This window comes from Magallana gigas, chromosome 1 (genome assembly GCF_963853765.1).
Source record: "Magallana gigas chromosome 1, xbMagGiga1.1, whole genome shotgun sequence".
Taxonomy (NCBI): domain Eukaryota; kingdom Metazoa; phylum Mollusca; class Bivalvia; order Ostreida; family Ostreidae; genus Magallana; species Magallana gigas.
The window spans coordinates 50,574,452-50,600,867 of record NC_088853.1 but is presented as its reverse complement, the minus strand read 5'-3'; the positions used below and the strand labels follow the sequence as shown (position 1 = coordinate 50,600,867).

General features: G+C 31.8%; 2 protein-coding genes across 2 annotated transcripts; both read right to left on the bottom strand.

Moving 5' to 3' along the window:
- On the bottom strand, positions 1–3,184 carry LOC136270945 (adhesion G-protein coupled receptor D1-like). The gene is made up of 11 exons (XM_066069963.1): positions 3,148–3,184; positions 2,954–3,057; positions 2,750–2,852; positions 2,474–2,528; positions 2,192–2,369; positions 1,482–1,551; positions 1,272–1,338; positions 1,016–1,101; positions 568–694; positions 319–360; positions 1–138 (listed from the first exon to the last, which is right to left on the bottom strand). Exons 3-9 carry the CDS (start codon positions 2,752–2,754, stop codon positions 592–594), a joined length of 564 nt encoding a protein of 187 aa, XP_065926035.1. The 5' UTR covers positions 2,755–2,852; positions 2,954–3,057; positions 3,148–3,184; the 3' UTR covers positions 1–138; positions 319–360; positions 568–591.
- A 2,166-nt stretch (positions 3,185–5,350) lies between these two features.
- On the bottom strand, positions 5,351–25,202 carry LOC136276013 (cadherin EGF LAG seven-pass G-type receptor 2-like). The gene is made up of 9 exons (XM_066086635.1): positions 25,072–25,202; positions 23,342–23,438; positions 21,823–22,179; positions 17,653–17,732; positions 15,642–15,774; positions 12,335–12,355; positions 5,898–5,992; positions 5,589–5,788; positions 5,351–5,381 (listed from the first exon to the last, which is right to left on the bottom strand). The coding sequence occupies exons 2-9, from the start codon at positions 23,427–23,429 to the stop codon at positions 5,351–5,353; spliced, it is 1,005 nt and encodes a 334-aa protein (XP_065942707.1). The 5' UTR covers positions 23,430–23,438; positions 25,072–25,202.
- Positions 25,203–26,416: the final 1,214 nt, after the last annotated feature.

Here is a 26,416-nt window from a genome sequence, read left to right as displayed (position 1 = left end):
CTTAGGTTTCATCAATGGTTCATTTGATTTAGATGTCGACGGGCTTTGTGAACTAAGAGTAGTTTCTTTTGTCCCTCGCTCAGTAAAACTCAATATTGTACTCAAACTCGGGTATCTATTCCATATGCCTTGCCTCACCTTACAAGAAATTGCAAATATAATATTTGCTGTAAGATATTCTATTGAAATCCCCATAGGTTTTTTTAAATAAAAAAAAGAAGAGTCATATCTCAATCAAGATTAAGATTAAAAAAAAATAGTCATTTTTATATATGTATAAGTACATTATGAAATTTATTACAAATTTTAAAAGCTGACCTTTTTGTCCAACAAAACGTGTGAAACAAAAATGAAGAACCCCTGAAAAATAGATATTTATTATAAAAATGGCAATGTGTAAGTAAAAAACATGATTCTGATTTTTGAAACAACAAATCAAATAAAACTTAAGAAATAAGAAAGAAATAATACTTCTTTTTTTCTAAGAAAACTACCCCAAACACCTCTGCAAATTAAACAAAGTTAAAAGCAAACAAACACGAAAGAAACATAATAAAGATATCAAACCTGGAATGAATTTGCAATGACAAACTAATACTGAAACACAACTGCATGTTCGTTAACTGCCATGATTCCGAACAGCCAAGTTACTCCTAGAACTGGCAGAAGTGTTCCAAGGGACCGCAGACCGGATCTAGTAATTAATGAAAATATTTTTTTTTATCAGAACGTTTTACAAATATAACATGTACAATTCCATGTTTTGTTATGCATGTATGTTAGTGGGTTTGTGGCTAAGAAGAAAAAAACCTATGTAAAAGTATTTTGTATGTTTTGTGGATACATGCAATAAATTTGTGAAAACTAGTATTATTTTATTATGTTAAACTTTATGTTTGATATTCGATTGTCGGATTATGTTGGGGCATATGTACTAATAAAACAAGGTTTTTTTTTCTACACTGCTAGTAAACCAACTTATATGAATATCAACATTCTTCTTGGTTTGACTCACGACGCTTTCCTCTGCAGTGAAGATCTTGCCACTATCCTCGAAGCAAACAACACCCTCAAAAGTGAAACAATTATAAGAATGTTGATCTGAAAAAAAAACCACAATTATTTTTTATAGAGAAACAACATTAAGTTTCAATTCTGTGAGAAACATTTAAATTCGGTGCCCTGAAAAATCTCCTATTCTCTTTACGCTTTTGAAGAATTTGATGTGTAAGGAAAAACTGAATAGTAGAACGTGTTGCTCAAGAACTTACCAAACTAATCAGACAAACTGGAATGATAAACAAATAGAGAGAGCCACTTTCGATGGACAACCAGCAGCTAAAAGGTAAAAAATATTTCTTTACCGACTGGAGTCAGTGGTAAACATATTTATGGCAATCAATTCTGTATTCAAGTATGTATGTAAAAGTAGATACATTCTTTAGTTCTTGAAAAGATAATACTATGTAAAATACGCATACTACGACTTTAGGTGGTATCCTTTACCCCAAAACGCTCCAAGATTTGTTGCAGTAATAATGACCGGTATACCTGCAAAATAACCGCTATGAGAATGAAACAATATCATCCTTATTTTTTTTAATACTTACATCTAATTCCATATCGGTATTTTACGCAACTACCCGACTCTTTTTTTGACCAATGTATACCGTGTTGAAAGGGCAATTTAAATCGCTTTAACCCCCACCTCCTTCAAATTGCGTCAAATGAACTGAGGTAATCCCAACAATATTATGTATGAAGTTGAAGAAAATAATTAACCAAGTGCTTTAAAATGTATGTAAACATTCATCCATGTACTTGTATATGGATACATGAACTTGTAATGATCCCATAGAAATTGTATTAGAATTATGTAGCTGTTAATAAGATTTTGTTTATGTGAATGCATATGTAGTCTGAAGATATAATTCAAGTGAGGGTTTATTTTTGTGATGATAGTTTATCCCGCCAACCCCCCAAAAAATTAAAATTTCATCGCATTATGATATAAAAAAATAAAATAAAGAAAACAATCGGTCACTTAAACGAATGTTTGAAAAGTCTATACGACTTTTTAAAATTTTAAAATTTATTTAAATAAAACAAAAGGAAATATCTTACGATGAAAATATAAGATATTATCTAAAGGGTTAAATCCAACTCGTGAAAGGTTCATTCAAATACATACCCCAGATTCCACCCAGAAACCAACGAACCCTTGATTTAGACTTGAAGTTGTTTGCAACATACAGGGCATAGTAAGTCACTGTAATACTCATGAAGTAATATACACCTAACCCAAGCATACTGAAGAAGGTCACTAAGAAAAGGTAGTGGATAATGGCCGTTATCGCGACGCAAGCAACCTGAAATATAAAATATATACTCAGTGTCGGTACATGTATACAGATTATTATTTTACAAATATGAATCCAATAATTTTCAATATATAATTTAGGTACAATATTACCTGATTGTTTAATGCTTTATGAATTTTGGTGGATTGTTTTCTTTCTTTATAAAATCTACGTACATGTATATATTAAATGTATAAGAATTATATATTCATATATCGGTAACCAAATAACATGACTGTTTTAAGTAATACATTGTATATTTTATCAATTTATTTTGAATGTTTTTTTTGTAAGATCTACGTTTGTATCTTAATTATGAAGTTATATATATATTTACACTGTACACTCAAATACCTATCACTTATCAGAAGGCAGAAATTGATTTTTACCTCATTCTCTGTCTGTTCGACTTACGATATGAAAATTGTATACGACAGTATTAACGATCCACAGATATTCAGCATCATGATGTTTTTGTCACTCCTGATAAATCTGAAATTTACTTACAATAAAATAAGTTTGAATTTCTATATTACATGTACACTCGCTGGAGTAATATTTGTGCATGAATGATACAAATCAGTCTTACATACCTCCATGTCAGGATGTAAATCAAAGAAGTAAGAAACGTAAAAGCTATGGAGAGAGCTACCCCAACAAGTGACATCGTTTTTAAGAATGGACTTTCTTCTGTTACCTAAAATGTAGTGAAGGTAGTTTGGAATACCAACAGTAAATTTCAGTTTTGATTTCTTTGACTCTATTTGCATAAGAAAGGGGCGTTTACCTGAGTGTATGGTCTCATTAAAATAGCAAAGTTTGTGAGATGGTTGCAATGGCAAACTGTTTTCTGACGATCTGTTCGGTTCACAGTGCATCCCTCCTCAGACCATTTACTATATAAAAAAATGAATTAGAAATAAACCCACTTATTGCTAACTTTTGTATCAAAAAAGCTTGAATTTTAAAATCAGAGAAAATGATTTGTTTACAATCACTTACTTTAGATTAAAATCCCATGATACACATACAGCGCGCATTTTTTGTAGACTCATTCTAAATAAACAGTTAATATACAAAAAATAAAAAACAAAGCTAAAAACAAACAATGGGATTAACCTAGGTTAACTGCACTTTTACACACGTCGGCAATAATAGGAAACTTTTAAGTTAATTGTTCATAAGAACTTTACGTCAATTGTAAACCAAAATCATATATTTCTGATATCTTACTTTGACAGTGTGTCCAAATATAAGATTGAGAGGTGGATCCAACACTCCTAGGTCTGTCTGGGTCGTGAGGGACAATATTGGGGAATTGACAAAGGATCTTTGCTTAGACTTTTCCCCCTGTTTACCTTTCAACTCTTTACTGGTTGGTTTAATTGATTATCCAACAGATATGAGTATGATATATCAAGTTTAGTATCGAAGCAAATTAAAAGAAATCATACATTATGATAATATCAAATCAGATGTTTGAGAACATGTCAGATTTACAAAGATTTAGCTAGATGTAAATAAAGATTTAAACGAAAACTGAAAACTTGTTTTAATAGTTTACCTGTTAGGATCAGATCCCAGAATGTCTGACATTGTTTTATATAGAACAGCAACATAGTTGATCGCTTGTAGGAAAAAAAAATATTGAGAGATTGATTGGTATACTCTTCCAGTATCAATAATTGTTGTTAAATCTTAAATTAAATTGTGTTTTTTGCATAATTGTCATTAACAATAAATGCATATAACGAACAAAAATTAGGGTTTTTTACCTTTTGTAGCGTTTGATGCTTGTTTTGGTAATTCTAGAACGGTAGGATGTTCTTTGGAGTTTTGAGAAACGTTGTTTGATTGTTTATCCGGAAAACGTATCCCCGTTTCATCGATTTTTGTTTGGTTGATAACAAGCTCTATAAAAAAAACATCAATTTACGCAGTGTTTTTTCTACTACATGAATTGGCAATTTTAAACGATAAGGAAATGCTTTTTTACCAAAATTAGATCCGGTAAATTTAGTCGCTGTAATATTGTCGTTTTGGAGTGTAATCTTGCTGAAACGGTCCATATTTTTTAGGAGAAAGCTGGGGTCTTTTTCTGTCTAAAAAGTAACAAACTTTGTAAAATACGATATAATAAATCTTTCAGGTTTGACATTAAACGATAGATTGACTTTTGCCCCAGGCCACAGGTATGCTCTTGTAAGTAATGGAAACTTTTAATTTTGTCCTATTTATTTAATAGATACACAAATACAAGAACTTTATTAAATTTTTTATACCGCATGATTTGTTTTATTTGATTTTACAACATTTTATAATGTTAATATACCTCTTTGCTTACAGTAGTCCAAGAGTTTGAGTTATCGGGCGACAAAATGTTATCAATAACAGCGTAAAATACCTGAAAATAATTGAAGAATATACATATCGTTACTGTTTAATTTATATGGACATTAACACGCGCGAACGGTATTCTTTGTGTACTTTGTTAGCTGTACGTTGCGACATCCTAAAAGACACACTAATTATTCCAACACCGTGAAATATATATTCTTTGCTGTGTCTGTGCATTATTTGGGTATATGCTAATGAAGATGACATGAACATTATGCATTAATAAATTAAGAGACAATGGACGTTAAGTGCAAATTGCGGTAAAAATAAAATGATCTTTGCCCTAAATTAAGAGAACTGAAATAAGAGAGCTATATGCAAATATTTGGTTCATAACTATTTAGACTTTGATAATTGTCATTATATATTTTAGAAGCACAAAAGTTAGTGAACCAGTTTGTGAGTAAACGCTACTTATGAAACATGTTAATTGAACTATTTAGGTAAGATTTTACAAATTTTACATATTGCTTTGAACATGTTCAATTGAATAAATCAAAAGGAGAAGGACGGAACAATGTATTGCCATTGAATTTAAAATAAGCAAGTAAAATTAAAAACGAATTTTACTTTGAACGTGTCAGTTACAAACGTTATTCTACTTTTCTAAGTTTTTGCTGCATCCTTAAAAAACAAGTACACGTACATTTTAAAATTATTATCACTTTAACAAAGAAAATAATCAGTACTTTTGAGTGAAAAGGGTCAAAACAATTATTCAGAGTTGAAAACGAGGGAAACGTTTTCGCTGACTTTTCACAATTTTTTAGTCCAACACTTTTTAAAGATGAGTGAAGGAATGAGGGGTTATAACGTAGATAATTCCAGTACATGACCTCTTTTTCGATAGCTAATCCTGTAGCGTTGGTTACTGTTACAATCTTCTCTAAAACGCCCACAGACGAACTCAGATCACCAGCACCGATTCCATTTGTTGACGACGTCAGGTTTTTCATCAGTTGTAGAGTATTGTTAACTGTCTCCTGGATTCTAATTTGATCCTGTGTTTCATTTCCGATGATACTTTCCAACTAAAAAACCCCCAAAACTTATATTGAAAGATTTTTACTACAATAAAAAATGATTGATACACTCATGATGTAATTGATCATTGCTTATGCATTATGTAAGAAAACTTACAAGTGACGATGCATTCACTAAAGCTTCGTTGGTGCAGTTGATAAAGTTAGGAGGTTCCCATTCTCCATGTTCATCACAAAATCTTGTTGCCACTCCTAGATTAGATTTGTTTGTTAATGATTGATAAAACATAACAGATAATACGATAAGAAGCATTCTTACTAACCACTTTTTGGACAAAATATATATTCTATTTTATTATATTTTCGATAATATTCAAGAGAACAAATAACAAAGAAAATAATTATTTTTTATCAATATAATTCATAGTTACTGGTAATATATCGGGGAAAATGTTGACAAAATTCAATAGAAAAAATAGGGACATTTACTCGAGAATGTCCTTAAACAACAATTTTAAAGCTGTTAAAGAATATTATGTGACAAATGTGACATCAAAATGAATTGATTTATAAGATAATTTAATGTAAGGATAAATAAATATTTTCTTTTGTATATTTATATACGATTCGAGTTGATGTGGTTTTGCGCATGTGTGCGGGAAACGTCAACAGCAATGAGAGAGAGAGAGAGAGAGAGAGAGAGAGAGAGGACACCAAGTTTTGAAACGATCGTATCAAAAAACACGTTTAGTGTATATTTATACATAATTGTAAATAGTTACTAACATTTTATATCAATATAGTAATTACGACTACCACCTTTTACTGAAGCTAATCAATTGATATTGGGACCTCACGACTATTGGATCGTCCGAGCGATATATAAAGCAATTAGACGAGTTAACTAGACGTTTGGTCCTGTATTTGAATCGGTGCTAATTTCCGTTTTTTTCTCTTTTCAGATCAATTATTAAATAATTCTTAAACGAGATAAATTGAATTTACGTAACTTAGTTTGACTGAATAATCTATGTAACAAGAAAATAATTTTTTTTATGTATATAGAATAATAAAGTATACAATGCATAAATATTTGAACGAGAAATCTCATAATAAAATCTTACGTATGCATCTTACAAAGGGGCATGGTCACGATTTTGGTCAAAAGTTATTTTTTCGATTTTAATGTTTACAATGCTTTAGTAAGGCATCTTTAATAGGCAACCATCATTTGTTGAGTTAAAGGCGAGTCACAGAGCTTACAATTCCTCACTATGTAAACAAAATCTTTGTTTCCATTTTGAAATTTGAAATGAAGTTTTAGACCTAAAATGAATGTGTTAATCGTTAAGAACTGTTCATTTAAGCTTAAAATGAATAAGATAAAAGAATAATAAGCTTGAATTTTTTTTTACTCGTATATTGAACCTATGTAAATAAAACAGAGCACGAGCCTTGTGTACATCACGAAGAATTGTGAGCCCTGTATCTTGCTTAAAACTCATTGACTTGCACCCAAATTTCATTTGATCATTAGAAATGCATTCAAAAAGCATTGTAAATAACAAAAACCGAAAAATAAAATTTGACCAAAATCGTGACCACGCCCCTTTAAAATAAATCTTCTAGTTTGAGAGAGAGAGAAGAGAGAGAGAAAAAGAAAGAAAGAAAGAACAGAACGTCGATGAACAAACGTTTCTACGCAAGTTATACATGAGGCAATACACGGGTAGGTAAAAAGTTGATAAAATTGTTTTTGCAATTACAAAAATCACAACTGTATGCAACTTTTTATAACAATTTACCTACCCTTTTGATATCTAGGACACGGCTCCTTTAAAGTTTTACCCGCCATAGAAGTATTCCATAATATGCCATCTATTTGTTCATCTTTGCAACTCATCAGTTCCTTAGGATCTTTAAAATACATACATCTATTAACTATAGTAAAATGTGTCATAAAGAAATTTATTAAGTGCATAAATATTTAAAAATAGAGATAATTCAGTAATAAACGTGTATAATTAAACATATTATATATAAATGATGTCGATTTTCTAGTCCAACGTGATTACAAAAATATTCCATATTAGTGGTTTAATGTAATTTCTGAAATGTGACGATAATATTTAGTTTGATTTCAGTTTGCATTTGTAATCTTATCAAATTTAAGACTCAGCATAATCATTATACTTTTATCCGTTATATTATTATTAATACTTATGAAAATTATTTTTTGTATTTTAATATATCAGTTATTATCCTCTAATATGAAGTCAGTGCAAAAAAGTTTTTTTTTTACTCAACTAATGACTGGGAATGAGGGGAAATCTAATGACTGGGAACGAGGGGAAATATGATTTCTGAAACAATTCCAAACCCAAGACCATGCCCATCTAATCATATGTTATCCTTATACCTGTCTTGTAAAACCCTTCACTACAGATGCAAAGGTAATGTTCAGTACAGTACCAATCAGACCAAACCTAACAGAAAGTAATCCCCAACTACAGTACCGATCAGATCCAACGTAACAGAAGGTAAACCCCAACTAAACCCTGGGTTTACTTTCTGTGTTTACTCTGGATTTACTTCGGGTTTACTAGAATGGACCCAGAGTAAACCCAAAATAAACCCAGAGTTGACACAGAGAGTAAACGATCAGAAGTATACTCCTAAAAGCAGACGCTAGGTGTGTATTCGGAATATATAAGGGACATGAATTACAGGCAGTAAGATGGCAAGATAAAATACAGGTCTGCTTCACACATCAGTGCGTAAAGTTGACCACAAAAGCAATTATCGTGTAAACTCAAAGTAAACCCTGAGTAAACCCAAAGTAAACCCCGAGTGGACTCAAATTTTCAACAAGAGGCCAATGGGCAACAGCGCTCAACCAAACAGTTCCTTGTACTATTCGGTTTCGTAGCATACGCTATTTTTATTTTAAACTTCGAACCATTTCAGGGGCCCCAGTATTGTTCCGATGTTTTTGGTTGGCTTTAAAATTTTAGGATCTACACTATAGTTGGATGCTTGCTTAGTAATCTCACAATCTCTTTGTAGTTATGGAAAAGAAAAGTTTTAAACATTCTTCATAATATATATTTCTAAGTAAAACTTTGAACCTCTTGGAGGCCCAGTATTAGTCCGGTGGTCACACTTCTATTGATTACATTATTTAACTTTTTAAAGGATGCTTGCTTAGTTATAGTGTGTAGTGACTTTGAACCAAGTTTATGTGAAGGTCTTATAAGCCAAGTAGGGCTAAGTGAAGAGTATAGTTGCCCTTAAAAAAGAATTTTTGTATGATCTGATAATGACATTGACACTTGACCTACAAACATCAAACAAGGTCACTACATATATGTACCCTTTAATCAAAGGCACCTTGTGGGTGAAAGCCTTAAGGTATGATCAAAAAGACTATGCAAGTATTTTTTTTATTGAAACAAAAACAGTTTTTGAAGTCTTTATATAAATAATTAGACTCATTAATAGTAAAATATTAATTGGCTAACCAAAATCTCTGATAAACAGAACATGTAACCTTAGACCTAGAAACACGGTTCAATATCACTGCGCACCCTTTACCCAAAGGCTCTAACAGTGGGTGAAGTATGAGCCATTTTGGGTAAAGGGGAGAGAAGATAATTATGCTCCAGACAAGAGATATTGTAATGGAGGGAAGCACAGATAGATGTACAGACTGATTCCAATACGGTGCCCGCACAGCACGGCCCTTATAAATTAAACTTGTTAAATGACTTCCAAATGTGCATGCATGCATGAATGCATGTTAACTGAAAAAAAGGCTCCTGAAACAAAACTGTGAGGGAAAAGATTAAAGATTTTATAACGAACAGTCACTGCAACAAGAGGCCAATTGGCCTTAACGGTCACCCGAGTAGCATATAACCCATACACAAACTTGTCGAGGAGTCTCATATACATGTATGCATCTAATTAATTAGGTTTCATACTGGAGTAGAAAAATTATATATTTGTAATGATGATACCTCTCTGCCCGAAATCTTTCAAAAAGAACTGTGAAACCAATAATTTTGGTGAAAAACTAAAAGATCTGGTCTACAAAATCATGAATTCAGTTTTCCTCTCAGGTGTGTGGGAATAAAGAAGATAATTCTTTAACATTACGCAGTACAATTAAGGAGGCCAATAAAAATATCGACAAATTTTTGTGATGAAAACGCATATACTTTAGTTCAACTGGCATGTCCTTTATAAAACCAATAACAGTCACTCAAATAATATATATTTATAAAATATATATATATAAGTACAATATTTTATGTTCATAGTGGTCACATGATATGACAGTCGCATGGTACAAGCAGATGTATTTGTAGTTTTGAGGTCATTTAAAAAATTCAATATTGCAAGGGCATAGTAATGTCAAAATTCACAACTGAATTATAAAATAACTTAATGTTATACCGTAGATTTTGAAAAACGCTGCGAACTTCGTGAGATAAGATTATTTGTTAGTAGTAACCGTAATTTATAATTCATTTGTTGAATAATTTTGAAGGTCACAAGGTTAATTTCATTAAAAAATAATTAATTTTTAAGATTTTACAAGGATCGTTTACATAGCATATTTCAAATTCACATGTAAAAGTTTGTCAGGATCAGTTAAGCGTATGCCCTTGCAATTAAGTGATTTATTTAGGTACTCAGCTTTAAGATATACGGTATTTTACACAAAACAGAGGTTGCCTCTTTATACGATGTATACTTATAACAACATGAATATAAGACTATATAGGTAGCATTCTACTAATAATAATGTTAAACAAAATATTCATTTATAATTTTCCGTTAATCTATGACATTAATTTTCTTCGCTAAAAAAAACTGCATGATAGCCTTCAATGACTTAACTTAATGCGTCATTTTGGAGCATATGACGTCATATTTTGTAGTACAGCGAGAACGACATCTCGCTTATATTTCAGTGTGTAGGATATAACAGACCTCAAAACTGTAAGTAATAGCATTTGTTGTTTTCAATTAAAAGGTTAGCATAAATCAATTTTCCTCATAAATTAATGAATAAGTAGTTTTGAGATTTTTGATATACTGTGATGTCATAATGCACATTTCCCGTACTTTTTGTCTGAACGGAATTTATTGACAGCCTTAACTGTTCTGCGTATATGCATTAACACCTATACATCCATTTTGGCCGAGCCCTAGAGTTAAAACCCATCCTTGAGGGGACATGAAAATTAAAATTTCAATAGAGGACTTTCTGGTAAACATAATGATTAGTCAGTTTTTTTTGTACAGATGGGTGAGAATAAAGAAGAAATTTTTTACAACTTATATGCATTAACACTAGTTATTGCCATATTGCCCCCCCCCCCCCCCCCCTCATGTCCTAAACCCCTGACCCAGGGGCTATGAATTTCACAATTTAGGTAGAGGAGTTAGTGGACAATACAACCATGTATTCAGTTTTTTGCCCATATGTGTTGGAGTACAGAAGAAGATTTTTTAAGATTTAGTACATTTTTACTACTGGTCATATTGGCCCCACCCTAGAGCCTGAACCCCTAACCCAGTAGTGATGAATTTCACAATTTGAGTAGACGGCCTCATGGACATCATAATCATGCATTTAGTTTTTAACAAATATATATGGGAGAATATTTTCTAAGATTTAATACATTTTTACTATATGGCCATATTGGCCCCACCCTAGAGCCTGAACCTCTGACCCAGGGGTCATGAATTTCACAATCTAGGTAGAGAAGTTAGTGGACATTATAACCATGTATTCAGTTTTTTGCCCACATGTGTGGGAGTAGAGAAGATTTTCTAAGAATTAATACATTTTTACTATATGGCCATATTGGCCTAACCCTAGAGCCTGAAACCCTGACCCAGGGGTCATGAATTTCACAATTTAGGTAGGGGGCTTTATGGACATCATAATCATGCATTTAGTTTTTAATAAATATATATTGTAGTAGATAAGAAGATTTTCTAAGATTCAATACATTTTTACTAAATGGCCATATTGGCCCCATCCTAGAGCCAGAACCCATCCCCTAGGGGCCATGAATTTCACAATATTGGTAGAAAGCTTCATGGACAACACAACTATGCAACTAGTATTTTCCTCGCATGTGTGGGAGTAGAGAAGAAGATTTTTAGAAAATTTGGCTTTTTTTTGCATATTTGGCCCCACCCATGGCACCCCAGGGGTGGTAGAGCCATGAATTTCACAATTTATTTTCTTCTTACCAAAGATATAGTTTTCAAGAAGAAGTTAAAAATGTAAAATTGTTAACGCACGACGACGGACGAAGACCAATTGCAATAGGTCACCTGAGTCACTCAGGTGACCTAATAAAATGAGTCAGTTTTAAAGTCTAACAAGGCATACTGTACATTCTAATGAATTCTTGATGGCAATTCAACTTTTAGTCTTAAGCATTGAGAAAAGGTGTGCATATTCAAGATAAAATTGACATAGCTGAGTCCTTTTTATTACTTTAGGATATGGATAAAACAGGCATTGAAGGAATAAACAGGCAGAGCTAAACCCGAAAAATAAAGAACTACCTGTAGACATGGTAGAGACATCTGTAACAGGGAACACAAAACAATGTTTCTTCCCAAAACATATTCACTTATCAAATACAGTAAAACACAGTTATAGTGAAAGGGCTTATAGTGAATTGATGCTAACAGGGAAGTTATTTTCATTTCTTGTGACTTTTTTACAAGTTGTTAACTTGACAGACATAACAAATTATGCTTGTAACGAAGCAAAATCACCCCTCCCTGACTCTTCATTATTTAGCATGTTTTTACTGCAATGTTAGAAGTTCAAGAAAATTAAATTACCAAAAAATATTAATCACAATTATTTTTTTCTTCTAAATTCTAATGCATATGAAATAGTTAATATTAACATTGCGAAATTCATGTTCATGTTGTGCAGCTGTAGAAAATAAACAGTTACTATAAAAGCTATATGGAGTTTAAACCTAAACCATTTAAAAAAAAAATCGTATCTAATGTCTACCCTTTCTCCAAAAAAAAAAAAAAAAAAAAATAACTGTTATTTTTTAAACTTTTTAATTTGTGTCTGTTTTTCAATCTGCTCAAAATAAAATCTAATAATTTAATTCAATGAGTGCCTATAAGCTTTTCTTAAAGTTTGTCCTATTTTTAGTTTTTAAACTCATTCCATCATCATGATCATGCAACCAATTGTATGGCTCTATTTATATTTGAAAAAGTCTGTTGCATTGTTCCACGTGGTTTAATTTCAAAATCTCCATCATGGATAAACTACTGTAAATGTATTACATTTGGCTGTGTATTCTATTTAGCGCTTTTGGCGGAATGCAGCTTACGCTAAAACAATTAGCTCGCTAAATGCCTTGCAAATATGTACAAGAATAGTCACATTCAGGAATACGCTAATTCAAATCCACGCCAACTTGTTCAAAAACTAATTTCCGCCAAATATCTAACACGTCAAATATAATGCGTTTACAGTATGTTTCTTTTATATTATGTACAAATTGATTATTTGTTTTAAACATTTTAAATGTTTAATCCCATGAAACTATGAAATGAAAGTTAACATTGTTTTATGTGCAAACATGCAGTGTAAAATATTTCTTCGTTGAGGAGGAATCAATGATCATAAAAGACAGGTAATCCCTATTGAAAATTGTAAAAAAAAAGAAAAAAAAAAAAGCCACTTTGTAGAAAATCTCTAAGCAGGAAGACTTAATTGAAGTGATGACCAATGAGAGCTGTTTGTTTCTCTCACTCAGTAATGTGCCTATCCAGTACAAACTGTTACCATGCTTGTCCGAGGAAGCCAGTAATTGAGTTGTAAGTGAGATATGCATCAGTTTGTAAATTGCAGTGTTAAGAGGATTTAATGAGCAATAAAATACAATGCGTTATAACTAAGTGTACATGTAGTATGAATGGCCGAGCAGGAGGATACATATTAATGTCAGGATCAGGCCCGGAAAAGGACTGCAGATTGATAGTGTTCGATGAAATGTAAGGGTGGGGATCGGGAGAGTATGGGGGGTATTTAAGTACTTAAATAGATTTTGGCACTTAATGACAGTGCTTTCTGGTAAAAAGCCTTCTTATTTTATGTAACTTCATTTTTAATCAAACGGAATAAAAAGGGATTTTTAACATGAAGAATGATCTTAAGTGCCCAGTGCATTTCAACTTTTTATGATATCTGAATTGCCGAACACTGTAAGCACTTGATGAAAAATATGATATTAAATTGTAAAATACTTTGTCTATCTGTGTGTCTCCGGCTCTACACTGGGTGTGTTTATCTTTAAACTTGATCTATTCGTTGTAAACTTAAATTTCTTGAACACCTCTGCATTAAATTCTCTTTAAATTGTCATCATTCTTTGTCTTTGTAAAAAAATGTTTTTTATAAAAGATCCTTTCTTTCTTTTGAAACCTGATATTAATGGAAAATGCATCTTCTTCTGCATGTGATTTCCCACAGGAAGTATCAAATGATAAACTGTGTGTTTCCTGAAAGTCCCCACTTATTGGGATGATAACACAGCAGTTAATCTGGTGTAAATCGTAGTTTTTAAAAACGTGAAAGTATCAAAGTTAAAAAATAATTCACACATAACAACAATTCCAAATCGTTAACTAATTATCAAGATTAATATATTCTTAAGTAATTTACTTTTGAAATGACACAAAACAGAAGAAATGTGAATACATCATGGCTTGCTCATTGCAAGTGTGTTTTAACAGACACTGACAATGCATACTAGGCATTGCTAGAAATCCTAACTAGTAGTTACATATATATATATGCTCACTAATCAAAAAAGAGACAACTTAATTTGTTTAACATGTTCCCCCACCACATTCAATTCATAGATAGTTATACTGCACCAATAAACTAACAAACACAGCTTCTAACACAATCGTTTCAAGTAGACACTGTTAGTTAGATTGATGTATCCATCATTTCAAACTTAATTAAGTACCTCACTAATCACGAGAGGCAATTTACAGTTTGATTATCGATTGATTCTACTCTAGACCTAAAAGGAATTCTCTTCTTTTTCTGGAGGTCAAAAATACAACCAATAGTAAAGCCTCATACTTTGGGGTTTACTTATCTATGAAATCTACTGATTTAAAAAAAAATGCTGTCTTCTACCATTCTCTGTCTTAATTAATTGTGATAATGTTTCATAAAAATACTAAAATATTGATCTCGTCTCTCACAGATAAATAGGCATCCATTGAAATATTCATCATAACAACAGACTGATATACATGAACCATAAATACGTTTTTTCTTCGCGTGTTAGAAAATTTGCGAAAATAGGGAAAATATGTAGCATTTTAAATTTGCATTGTCAATTTTTGCGATTTTTAAGTTTCTTATGGAAAATAATACAAGACACAATTATTGCGTATTCAATATTTTGCTATTTGACAGAAATTGCAGAAAAGAGAAGCAAGATTGCGAAAGTTATTGGTTATACGGTATGACATATCAACCATCTTACATCATATAACCCCTGAATTCCTGCAAGAGACATTCATAAATATGTGTCAAACAAAATTTAAGTATGATTATAACAATAAGCTAAACATCAGATATATTTTGGTTAAATGCTTGTAATGGTAGAAGGAGTTCGAATACTAGCACCAGACAGCTCAGTGGGTAGAATACCTGACTAGAAATTCAAAGGGCTTGGGTTCAAATCTAATCCATAACCATTTCTCACATCCTGTTACTTGGTTTACATCCACATAACTCTGTATTCCATAAGACTTGAATATCAACAAGTATAAAAGGTGATTTAGATAAACATTACAGAGTTAACATGATTACCTGTGGATTCTTGTAAGGGTTGAACAAGACAGGTTCCTGCAGCATTACAGCATGAATAGTTGCCTGAAGTCGCTTCATCACAGACCTTCACTTGTTTATATCCCATCACTGTCTGCTTCGCGCCATCTGGGGTCTAACAGAGAATACAAAAACAGTCAGGTACGTGTAACTAATATACAAACTTCATTTCTTTGTCATAAAAGCTCAATTCAGTTTATTATGTACATGAAATGTACCTGACCAAACTAAATACTGGTACTTAAACACTATATTTCTTATTGGTGAACCAGTACATATTCTACAGAATGAGGTAGAACTATCTATTAATAACTTTCCTTCCAAAGATTTTGATCAGTGGAACAAAGTCTGCAGTGAGTGTTTGATTTGTTAAATAAAGCCAATTAATGCACCAAAGGACATCTAAAATTGTGACAAAATAAATTTTGAAAATGGGCATGATTCTTTTAATTTTGGGAAATGTTAATCTTTTAGCTGCAACTTTATGTAATTATTTTTATACAAGGTTATCATTTATAAAGTAGAAAGTCGTTTTTATAGGTAGAGGTCGATCATTACATTTTCTTGAATCTTCACAGGATAATGAGGACGCCCACTTTTTTTACAGACTTGATACATAGTCAGTGCATGTTTGTCTATTGTTTTACATTTAAGGCAGCTAAAAATTTTTAAGTTTATATTAACAGGAGATCATTAACAGACATGCTCTTTTAGTTAAACTAAGGAAGAACTGTTACTTCTTGTGCTTGCATTCTCTGTTGTAAACGGCATATTTTGGCCTGTTGAATATTATAATTCACCATGTGATTACTAACCCCTGGTTACTTTCATTGTTCAGTTTCTTAAGTACTGAATAAGTAGAGCTCTACCAGTTAAATACACTGTAAAATGAACGTGTGCTTTAACTTACTATCACTTATCTATCATTAATCTATTCTAATCATGAGGCATATTTACAGAGATAAGTTTTACCTGCATGAACGTCCGTTGATTGTATTCACAATACTTGGTAAATACAGCTACTATGAGAAGATTACTGCATGCTCGCAAAGACATTACTGTGGTTTCATCAATATTCGTTGAATACCAATTTTTGTTGATTTCGTTGTTAAGTTTATCCTTGAAATTAAATATTCATTGAGCTGCAATTTCTACTAATACTTTGTATTGATAGGGTCATTGGCCACGAATTTACATATCCTTGAAACTGTGATTTTCACTTTATCCACGAAAATTGATACCGTTGAATATTAATGAAGTATTTTGCGATTTACTGAATATAAACTGGTTTGCGACAATTAGTTTTTGCAAGTAAGCCTAGACCCGTGTTGTTAAAACAACTGTACAGTAAGGGCTTGTTCGCGATGAGAACTATTCGCGAAGACAAAGCTATCACCAATATTGCGGAATTTTCTCGCTGGCGAATAAATGTTGGTTGACAGTATAGGATGTGTAAGTCAAAGAGACGCTATCTTTCATTTCGTCTGGCAGTCTCACATTTATTTAAGTGCCAAAATTTAGCATAACTATTTCATGACAGAGGTTTAAATTTACAGAGGAAATTTAAAGCAGGGTCTTTTCAAATCATTTTTTCATGTAGAGAAAATGCGCAGCCAATTAAATGCAATCTGTACAAAATGAGAGTATCTTAAAATTTCTGAAGCTTAAATTCGGACATTTTAAACACAAAAAAGGTAAAATTGGAAAGCTACAATAATCATAGTTATAAAACTTCAGAGCACATGCTTAAGCTTTGCTTCACATTAATATTGCCACCAAGGAAAAATATGTTGGTGATCTAACCCATCTAGATTGAGACTTCTGCGGACAAAATAAGAATGCATTTAAAATGTCGATTAAGTACTAAGTATACATTTAAATTATTATTTTTCATTTTTTCACAGTCTTCAAAACAAAAATTAAGCAACACATACTTTTCAAAAATAAAGAAGGTTCACATAACTATCCCAAGGATGAAGTAAGAACAATTTACCTTCAGTACCCCATTGTCTCCTGTATAACATGTTGTAACTGCACACTTGCCCACTTCTTTTGGTTTTTCAAAACAAACATCTACAATAAAAACGATATGTATATTACATGTACTACATACTGTATATATAATAATTTATATATCATTTATGTTAAATTCAGTAATGTCTATAAAAAAAATATCTGCAAATACGTAAAATTATTTGGCATAAAGAAATATTAAAGCAGGCCAGAAAAGCAAAATAAAAATCATAGTCATCTGTAAATATCACAAACAGTATATTACATTTTTCTATATCTAACATTTTTTAATAATTTTTTCATTATTTCTCAAATGAGATAATTTTATTCCTATGCCCTGAAAATTGCTGAGTCATACCGCAAAAAGGTTATATTGCCCTCTCGAAATTGTAATATCACCCTCGCGTGCGATAAATCTAAATGTTAACTACGTCAGTCAGGTTCGAAATTTAGCTAAGCAAACATAGAAAGTTCCTCGAAAATCAAAATGTCAGGACAGTGTCTGCTATTCAGAGGGACTAAATTACTTGAATTGTATAATTTAGAAAATTATCTAAATGTATTTATTGAAAGTACACATCAACATTTTACAAACCATCTTACATCGATTGAATGATATGAAGATTTAGTCATAACCAAAACCATGTTGATAGGGTAAATGGGGTAAATATGTTCTTTTAAATTAATTTTGATTTTTTTCAAAATGTTATATTTATAACATACGCATGATACAGGTGACTCTAGATGGCACAAAGCCCAAGGGACCGAGGAACTCATGTGCTTTAACAACTTTTTTCCCTTGATTGTAAAATATACAGATCTAGACGTGCTAACAACTGAATAGAAACAAATATTGAGTAAAGTCATGAAATTTATTTATTTTATTCATCTAATTATGATCAGATTCCTCAATGTCCTGAGTACAACATATCGGACTGCCTTCGGCATCAACGACATAAAACTATGTCACCTCAGGGATAATATTCTGATAAGTTGCCCTCAAAGCGATGTAATATATGTATAATATTATTAATCAAAAGTAGATCTAGAGCCCAGTAAATACTTTAAAGAATAAAAGCTGAGCTGTGTGTCTATCCACTAATCTTGCTCATAAATAGGTGTGCATATGTCATTCTAATGATTACCTACTGTATACAGGAAAATATTCACTCCCTTTTACTTTCACCCCCTTTCGCTCTCGTCAGTAGGCAAATTTAACGTGTATAAAACTGGGTGAATTCAAACCAATTTTTAAATAATTGTATTTATTATTTATTTCTGTGTCTGGGCAAACTCAAGAAGGACGAAGCCATTTGGAAGTGTAGAAGGGCAAAAATAATATGCAATGAAATTAACCTTAACAATACAGTATCTTCGATGCACATGTATATGAGCATGGCAGTTTACACATTCGTTACACATGACTGCACACCTACAACTCAATGCCCACTACTGGCACTAGACATGTTCAGTACATTTAATTCTCTGCAATTTACTTCATTGTTTTATGTTTGGTTATTTTGCAGTGACTTGCATATCTGATGTTACTTTTCCCCTAACTTGGATTGAAGTTGTATACATTTGATAGTTTTATCCAAACTGAATTACCATGGGTATGTAAGATATACGTCGAAATAGATAAGGCCTGATGCAGTTCCATAAATACGTTTAAGGTTTGTTACTCACTAACTTAGAACTGTTCGTAGTCAGTCAGTAACAAATCTAGTAAGTGCTTTGTTTTCCCTATTACATAGAACATTCATTAACCAAAAGTGATGTTCTCACCTGTCAAATACTCTTTGAAAATCTTTGCTGCACCCTTGTTTATGAACGATTATGTTGCTTTTCAATTTTAAGTGGTTTCTTCTTTTCCTCTGCAGAGGTTTGAGCAAATTTTGACACTGTCATGTTATTCTGCTCCAGACACAACAATGTGATGTCAATTTAAATGTAAACCATCTAATTTAAAAGTTATTCCAAAGGGCAACTACTCAAATTACTTCTGAAAGGGTTTCTCAATAAAATAATATGAAATGTCGCGATGAGTATACAAAACACCAGCCAACGACAGCTAAATTACAAAATATTAATTCTCCCATGATGGACACAGAGATACATGTACAGTGTATATCATGCAGTCACGTGTCATGAATTAATCTAAGCATTAATGCTTATATTTATATTTTCATATTGATGTCTATTTGTATGAGATATTGTGTATTGCTACTATAATGCCATTATTTGCGCTCTTATTCAGGGATATGAAACATACATGGAACAGCCAAATTAATATGTTATTTAGTTATCTTCCACTACAAAAAATATAGTACCAGAAACTTTGTGGAAAAAAATCTTTTTTTTACTAAGGAGTAGATATATTAAAGATTGTTCTTTTAAAGTACATATCAAATTGGTTATGTAAGATCGAACGTTTCATTTAATCTTACAAAAATAAACATACCCAAAACATGTGGAGATGTTTCTATTTGTGCTCACAGCGCATGAATTATCAAAGTGTATTCATAGAAAATGAAACATCGCAGATTCCTAATGCAAAGATAAGGGGAAATATACACTGAATGTAAATATAAACCAATGAAAGTGCAACATTTCAGTCCAAGGGAAAACAAAGGGGAATATTTCCAACTGTGAATCAGTGGCTTCTATCATGGGCCGGCAAAAGATATAAGGGAGAAATAGGCGGAAATAGCAATCAATTTTGCATGACCAATAGACCTTCCCCAAACTCAAGAACACTGATCAACATGATCAAGGGCTGATGAAAAAAGAAATTACTACAACCATCTGACTCAGGACTGTTAATTAAAATTTAACATAAAAATAAATAAATTTTAAAACAGGTGATTTTTTAAAATGTACATACAGCACCAATCAGACCCAACCTAACACCAGATTTGACCCTAACTAAACCCTGGGTTTACTTTCATGGTTTACTTACTGCAAGCAGTGGTCTGCTTTTTTCATATTTGCATCCACTTGAGGTTTAATTTGGGTCCACTTGGAGATTACATTGGGTCCACTTGGGGTTTACTTAACATCTTACTGCCTGTAATTCCTGCCCTTTTTATATTCCAAATACTCATGTAATATTGGCTTTCAGGTGCATTCGTCATATCAGGGTTTACTCTCTGTGTCCACTGTGGTTTACTCTGGTTTTACTTTGGGTCCACTCTAGTGAATCCAAAGTAAACCCCGAAAGTGAATCCAGGGTTTAGTTGGGGTTTACATACTGTTAGGTAGGGTCTGATCGGTACTGTATATCCAACCAAATATATGTAATGTGTACATTCCAATTACGTAGGGTACTTATTTAAGGATCTGTATTTTCTTTACTAAATAGATATAAATTATTACTATTACACAAGACATACTAAAAGTTGAAGGTTGATCTGATGGATAATTTGTTGATCACACAGCCTCCTTAATACCTCCTTAATACTTTTCTACAGATTCCAATATGAAAGTTGCCCAAAATAAAACCAGCTGGAACAGCTGTGGAAAGCATACTATTATAAAATAGGGAAATTGTTTTTTCCTTATATCTACCAGTAAGTGGGTAGGTCTGATGTCAATCAGACTTCAATCTTGTTAGTTTGGACAGCCTAATAACTATCATATTGTAGTAGTTGGGGCTATATGGACCAAGGATATTGGCTTGGTATGCTCATTGCTAGAGCTAGGACTAGATTTGCAGGGGTCCTGGGTTCAATTCCTCATCCAGCCATATGTTCTCAATGTATTTATATTTTCAATCCACCTTTCCTTATTACAATATATTGAACAGTTCACATACCTTGTACTTGTAGGTCTATGATCCATTCTGTGGGTGTTCCAACACAGTTCACATACCTTGTAATTCTAGGCCTATAATATATTCTGTGGATGTTTCAACATAGTTCACATACCTTGTACTTGTAGGTCTATTAGCCATTCTGTGTGTGTTCCAACACAGTTCTCACACCTTGTAATTCTAGGTCTATAATATATTCTGTGGATGTTTCAACATAGTTCAATTACCTTGTACTTGTAGGTCTATGATCCATTCTGTGGGTGTTCCAACATAGTTCACATACCTTGTACTTCTAGGTTTATAATACATTCTGTGGGTGTTCCAACATAGTTCACATACCTTGTACTTCTAGGTCTATAATATATTCTGTGGGTGTTCCAATATAATCAACATAGCTAAGAGCGAGGGTGTACTGCTGTTGATCACTTTTCCTTAAATTCGTGAGGTATAAGGTAGCAGGCTCCTCGGGATAGTGGATTAATCGATTCTGAACCTGGTGCTCGTCATTATAATATATCTCAAGCTGTGATGAAACGCTAGGTTCAAACTTGGCAAAGCTTGGATCTTTGTTTACGCCTCGGACCTTGTTCCATACGTAAGTCTTCACCTCTTTGTCATCTACCAATTCGGGTTTAAACTGCATGGTAACATTGCCAGCTATACATCTTATGACTTTTTCCCTATTATCAGCAAATACTGGAAAAAAAGAAATAAATAACCGCTATTAATCTGCTACCATTCAATGTTGAAAATTACTTCGAGTAAATTCTATTCCAAGTCAAGTTCTTTGCTATCTCAATAAGTATGTTATCTGTGCATGTAATCGGGATGCTCAAGATACTTTTTTTAAAGTCGAAATAACGACAGCAAACATTTTCTAAGATACTTGGCATTTGTTGACAATGTCCATTTCTACGCGTAGTTTTCTCTGACAATAACGTTTTCAAACGATTTCAACGAACATTTTTCATTTGAGGTTGGTTTGTAATTCAGTGGAAAGTCAAAGGTTAAAGAAAAAGGTTTCAGATCGATATTGTTTCAAATCTTCCAGAACGTTTCATTTAGAGCAAATATCATGTTTTTCGTATACTGATGCAATGTTGATAAAACAAACCGGAATAGATGGTGTGACGTCATAGATTAAAGTTCCAATGGCAGATCTTATGGAGGCGGGACATTAAAATTCCGCGATCGATTTACTTGATATATTCATTGTCCCAAATAAAACAAATGTAAGTGAATACGATTTACAATCAAAGTAGATGCTAATTAATTGATTTATTGTACAACATGTTTTTTTACGTTTCCTGCACCTTTAAATTACCATTACCACATGTATATATTAGTTAACATTATATTTAATTTTGTTGTTTTGTTTATTTCTGTCTTTAACGTTTTGAATGTGCAACATAAAAATATGTTTTGGTCAAGAGAGTTTTGTTAATATACTCTAATTATTTTCTCCTTACATTGATGTACACCGATTTAACAAAGGAAATTACGTAAAGTTGGGTTTCAAAATTTCTACAATTAAAAGAAATATGATCATTTTTAAAATTAATTTGGTCGCAATTTTTAATACGTCCTTAAATGCAGTCATTCGCTCTTATCATCAATAACCTTGTCCAATACATTTCCTGTGCATGTCCAGTTGTTATTTACATGTACCTTTTGCACAACTAGAATATAGACCAGCACAAAGAAACACATTTCAAGAGAAAAAGGACACAAAACACATTTTTTCTATATTTTCAAGTCAATAAAAAAAACATAAAAATCAACGGTAGCAATTGTGTATAGATTCAAACAAGTACAAAAATTATGATATTCCAGTATTGTTAATATGTTCTATACTCACCGTAAGCAAAGCTTGATGAAAACCAGAAGTTGAGACAAAGAATTGTCTTAAACATATTTTGACAATTGCCGAAAACAATAGACACCATTATTAAAACCTGAAAATATAAAAATGATATTTAAAGTTTTTGTTCTAATAAAAAAATATTTATGTTTACTACTGCTAGTGACCAGTCAAATTCTGTGTAAATATCACACACACACACACACACACACACACACACACACACACACACACACACACACACACACACACACACACACACACACACACACACACACACACACACACACACACACACACACACACACACACACACACACACACACACACACACACACACACACACACACACACACACACACACACACACACACATTTATATACTAATTTATTTCTATCTTGCACTTTGAAGTCTTCATTTGATACAAATATGGCTATAAGTAACTTTTAAGAAATAATAATTAAAATCAGAAGAAAATGATATGGCGCCTATATTTCAACAATAGTTCACGAATATTAATTTCATTTAAGTAATAAATAAATTAAAAAAAAAATAACCCTTAGGGTTACATTATCGAAAGAACTAGCTATAGTTTACTTGAGGTTTTCAATCCAACAAACACATGTATAAAAAAACGGGTGCGGTATATATAGTTTGCGCATACTGAAATAAATGAAATAAAAGTTTCATTAAAACTCTGCTTTAATCAAATCTTAATTTTTGACATTTATCATTAATTGTCTCAAGATTGCCCTAGATGATTATTTATATAAACGAAGTCATCAAACAACTGTCTTGTTTTTGCAGGATACTTATGAATATCAAATCTTTATTTAGTTCTTTTTGAATTCCTGATGCATTTCTATATTTGTACAAAGTATGTTAAGTGTTTGTCATTTAAAGGAATAATTCAGAACTGTAGATTTAAGAACTCTCATAAACAGTACTTAGCCACGAGAATTATAATTGCAACAAAGACGACAACTACTCTCAAACAAACAAGTGCACAACTCAAGCCAGGAAATTCAATCTAAGTACTTCCTTCGTGAATTCCTGTTACATGCAGTATACTGACACTACATTAGCTCTTTCAATGAAAAATGTCTTTCCATCGAGTTATGTAAGATTTTTTTTTCATTTACAAAGCTATCTTTTTTCCATTTTATCAATGTTACTGATAATTCAAATCCATGTAAATGCGTGATATCATGATTGATAACGGATTTGCAATATTGACGTGTAGATTAGAACATGTTGAATGATGTAAAAATAAATGAAGAAATAACGATCTTTTATTTCCATTTTTGAAAAAACTCTGTCTTAAACCTATCTATCAATTATAACAAAATAATCGTTCTTGTTAAAATAATCGCAATATAGATTAATTATAAGATTCAGATAAAAAAGTGCAGTAAAAAATTACTAGTGTATATGTGTATTGCCTTTATTCTTATTATAATTTTTCAATTGTTATGGCGTTATTTGAAATCTATAGATTAAAGTGTAGTTAGATCAGTAGACTTGTTTGAATTCGATCGCCGAATAATCAATTGATAGAACAAACCTGACTCGGTTAAAAAATCTTATAATATTGCTGCAAACTTAATTCATTAGTACAAAAAAGTAAAAAAAAAATACTATTAAAGAAATTAACCTGAAAGAAATCACCCAAAGCAAACCAGAACATACAAATTAAAGCATGAACAATCATATCAGTAGTACTTACATAACACTGTTCTTTCGAACTTCTATCCTCACATCACTCCATGCAACTGCCGTTATACGAATCCAGGCGGGATGTTAAAAAGCACTTTGTGATGTAATTTAAAACCTCTTGTGAGAGTTTGCAATACAATTAGGGCTGCATAAGTAATGTACTCAAAACAAAAGAAATATGGGAAACATGGACAAATAATGTTGTAAAGGTATGTTGTTAGAATATTAAATACGGATTGATGCATTTATGAGCGCTTTGACATTTCCCAATTAAAACGATAGACAACAATTAATAATTTAGTACAGCTAATTTCTTACATGTTTTACGGCAGTTATTTAAAACAAACATTAGCAATTACATGTGAGTTATGAATCAAACCATTGAATGCTTAAAAAAAAAAACGTCATCTATTAATACAAAAACGGTGAAATGATTAGAAAAAATACTTTTTCAAGCAAAATATGATTTCTTTAGTTATTGATTGTCCACAAGTGATGGCTTCCATTTATTTCCGTGATCTTTGGTATTGTGTTAGTGCTGAATTTTTCACAAGAATGTCTTACTCAATTTATCTTTTTCATAAAGTTTTTGTTTTGATCGTTAATGATTTTTGAAAAAGATGCGATCTAACTGAACCTCACCAATACTGATTTTTTAATGAAATTTATTCTTATTTTTGACACGGTAAAAATTGTGTATATTTAAAGATACTAAAATGTCTTAAAAATTGCAGCTAATTTTAAAATCTACAAGATGATACACATATACAAATTTATCAAATTGTAAAATATAAAATATAAATTAGCGTTTGAATATGCCCTTGCAATATTATAAGACATCCCACTGATATTCTCAGGTAAGAAATATTTCTTAGTGAGCTATATTGCTGAAAAACAACAAACCAATTCGCTGCCAGGAATATGCATTTCCTGAAGATTAAATGCGTTTCTGGTGAGTTTTTAGAACGGCGAGACTGTTGATTAGACTTTAAAGTATTCATTGTTAATTGGCATTTTTCAGAAGTCTTGCCCAAGATTATCATCCAGATAATAAATGGCGTATTTAGATTCTTCATGTATATCTAGATTTTTGTATGACATTAACGATTGCATCAAAAAAAAAAAATTAATCATTGCACATTATTAACTCCTAATAGACTTCATTTATGTGTGTCAGGTGGGCAATATAACAGTATGTCTTGTAATAAGGAAGAAATAAAAACTATCATAATCAGAAAAATGCCCTCTACATTACCACTTTCTAAAACTTAGAAAAAAAACCCCAATATATTTTTTCTGATTTAATAAAATCTGTTTTTGCTATTTGTTATACAAGTATTTTAAAATCTTTTGTG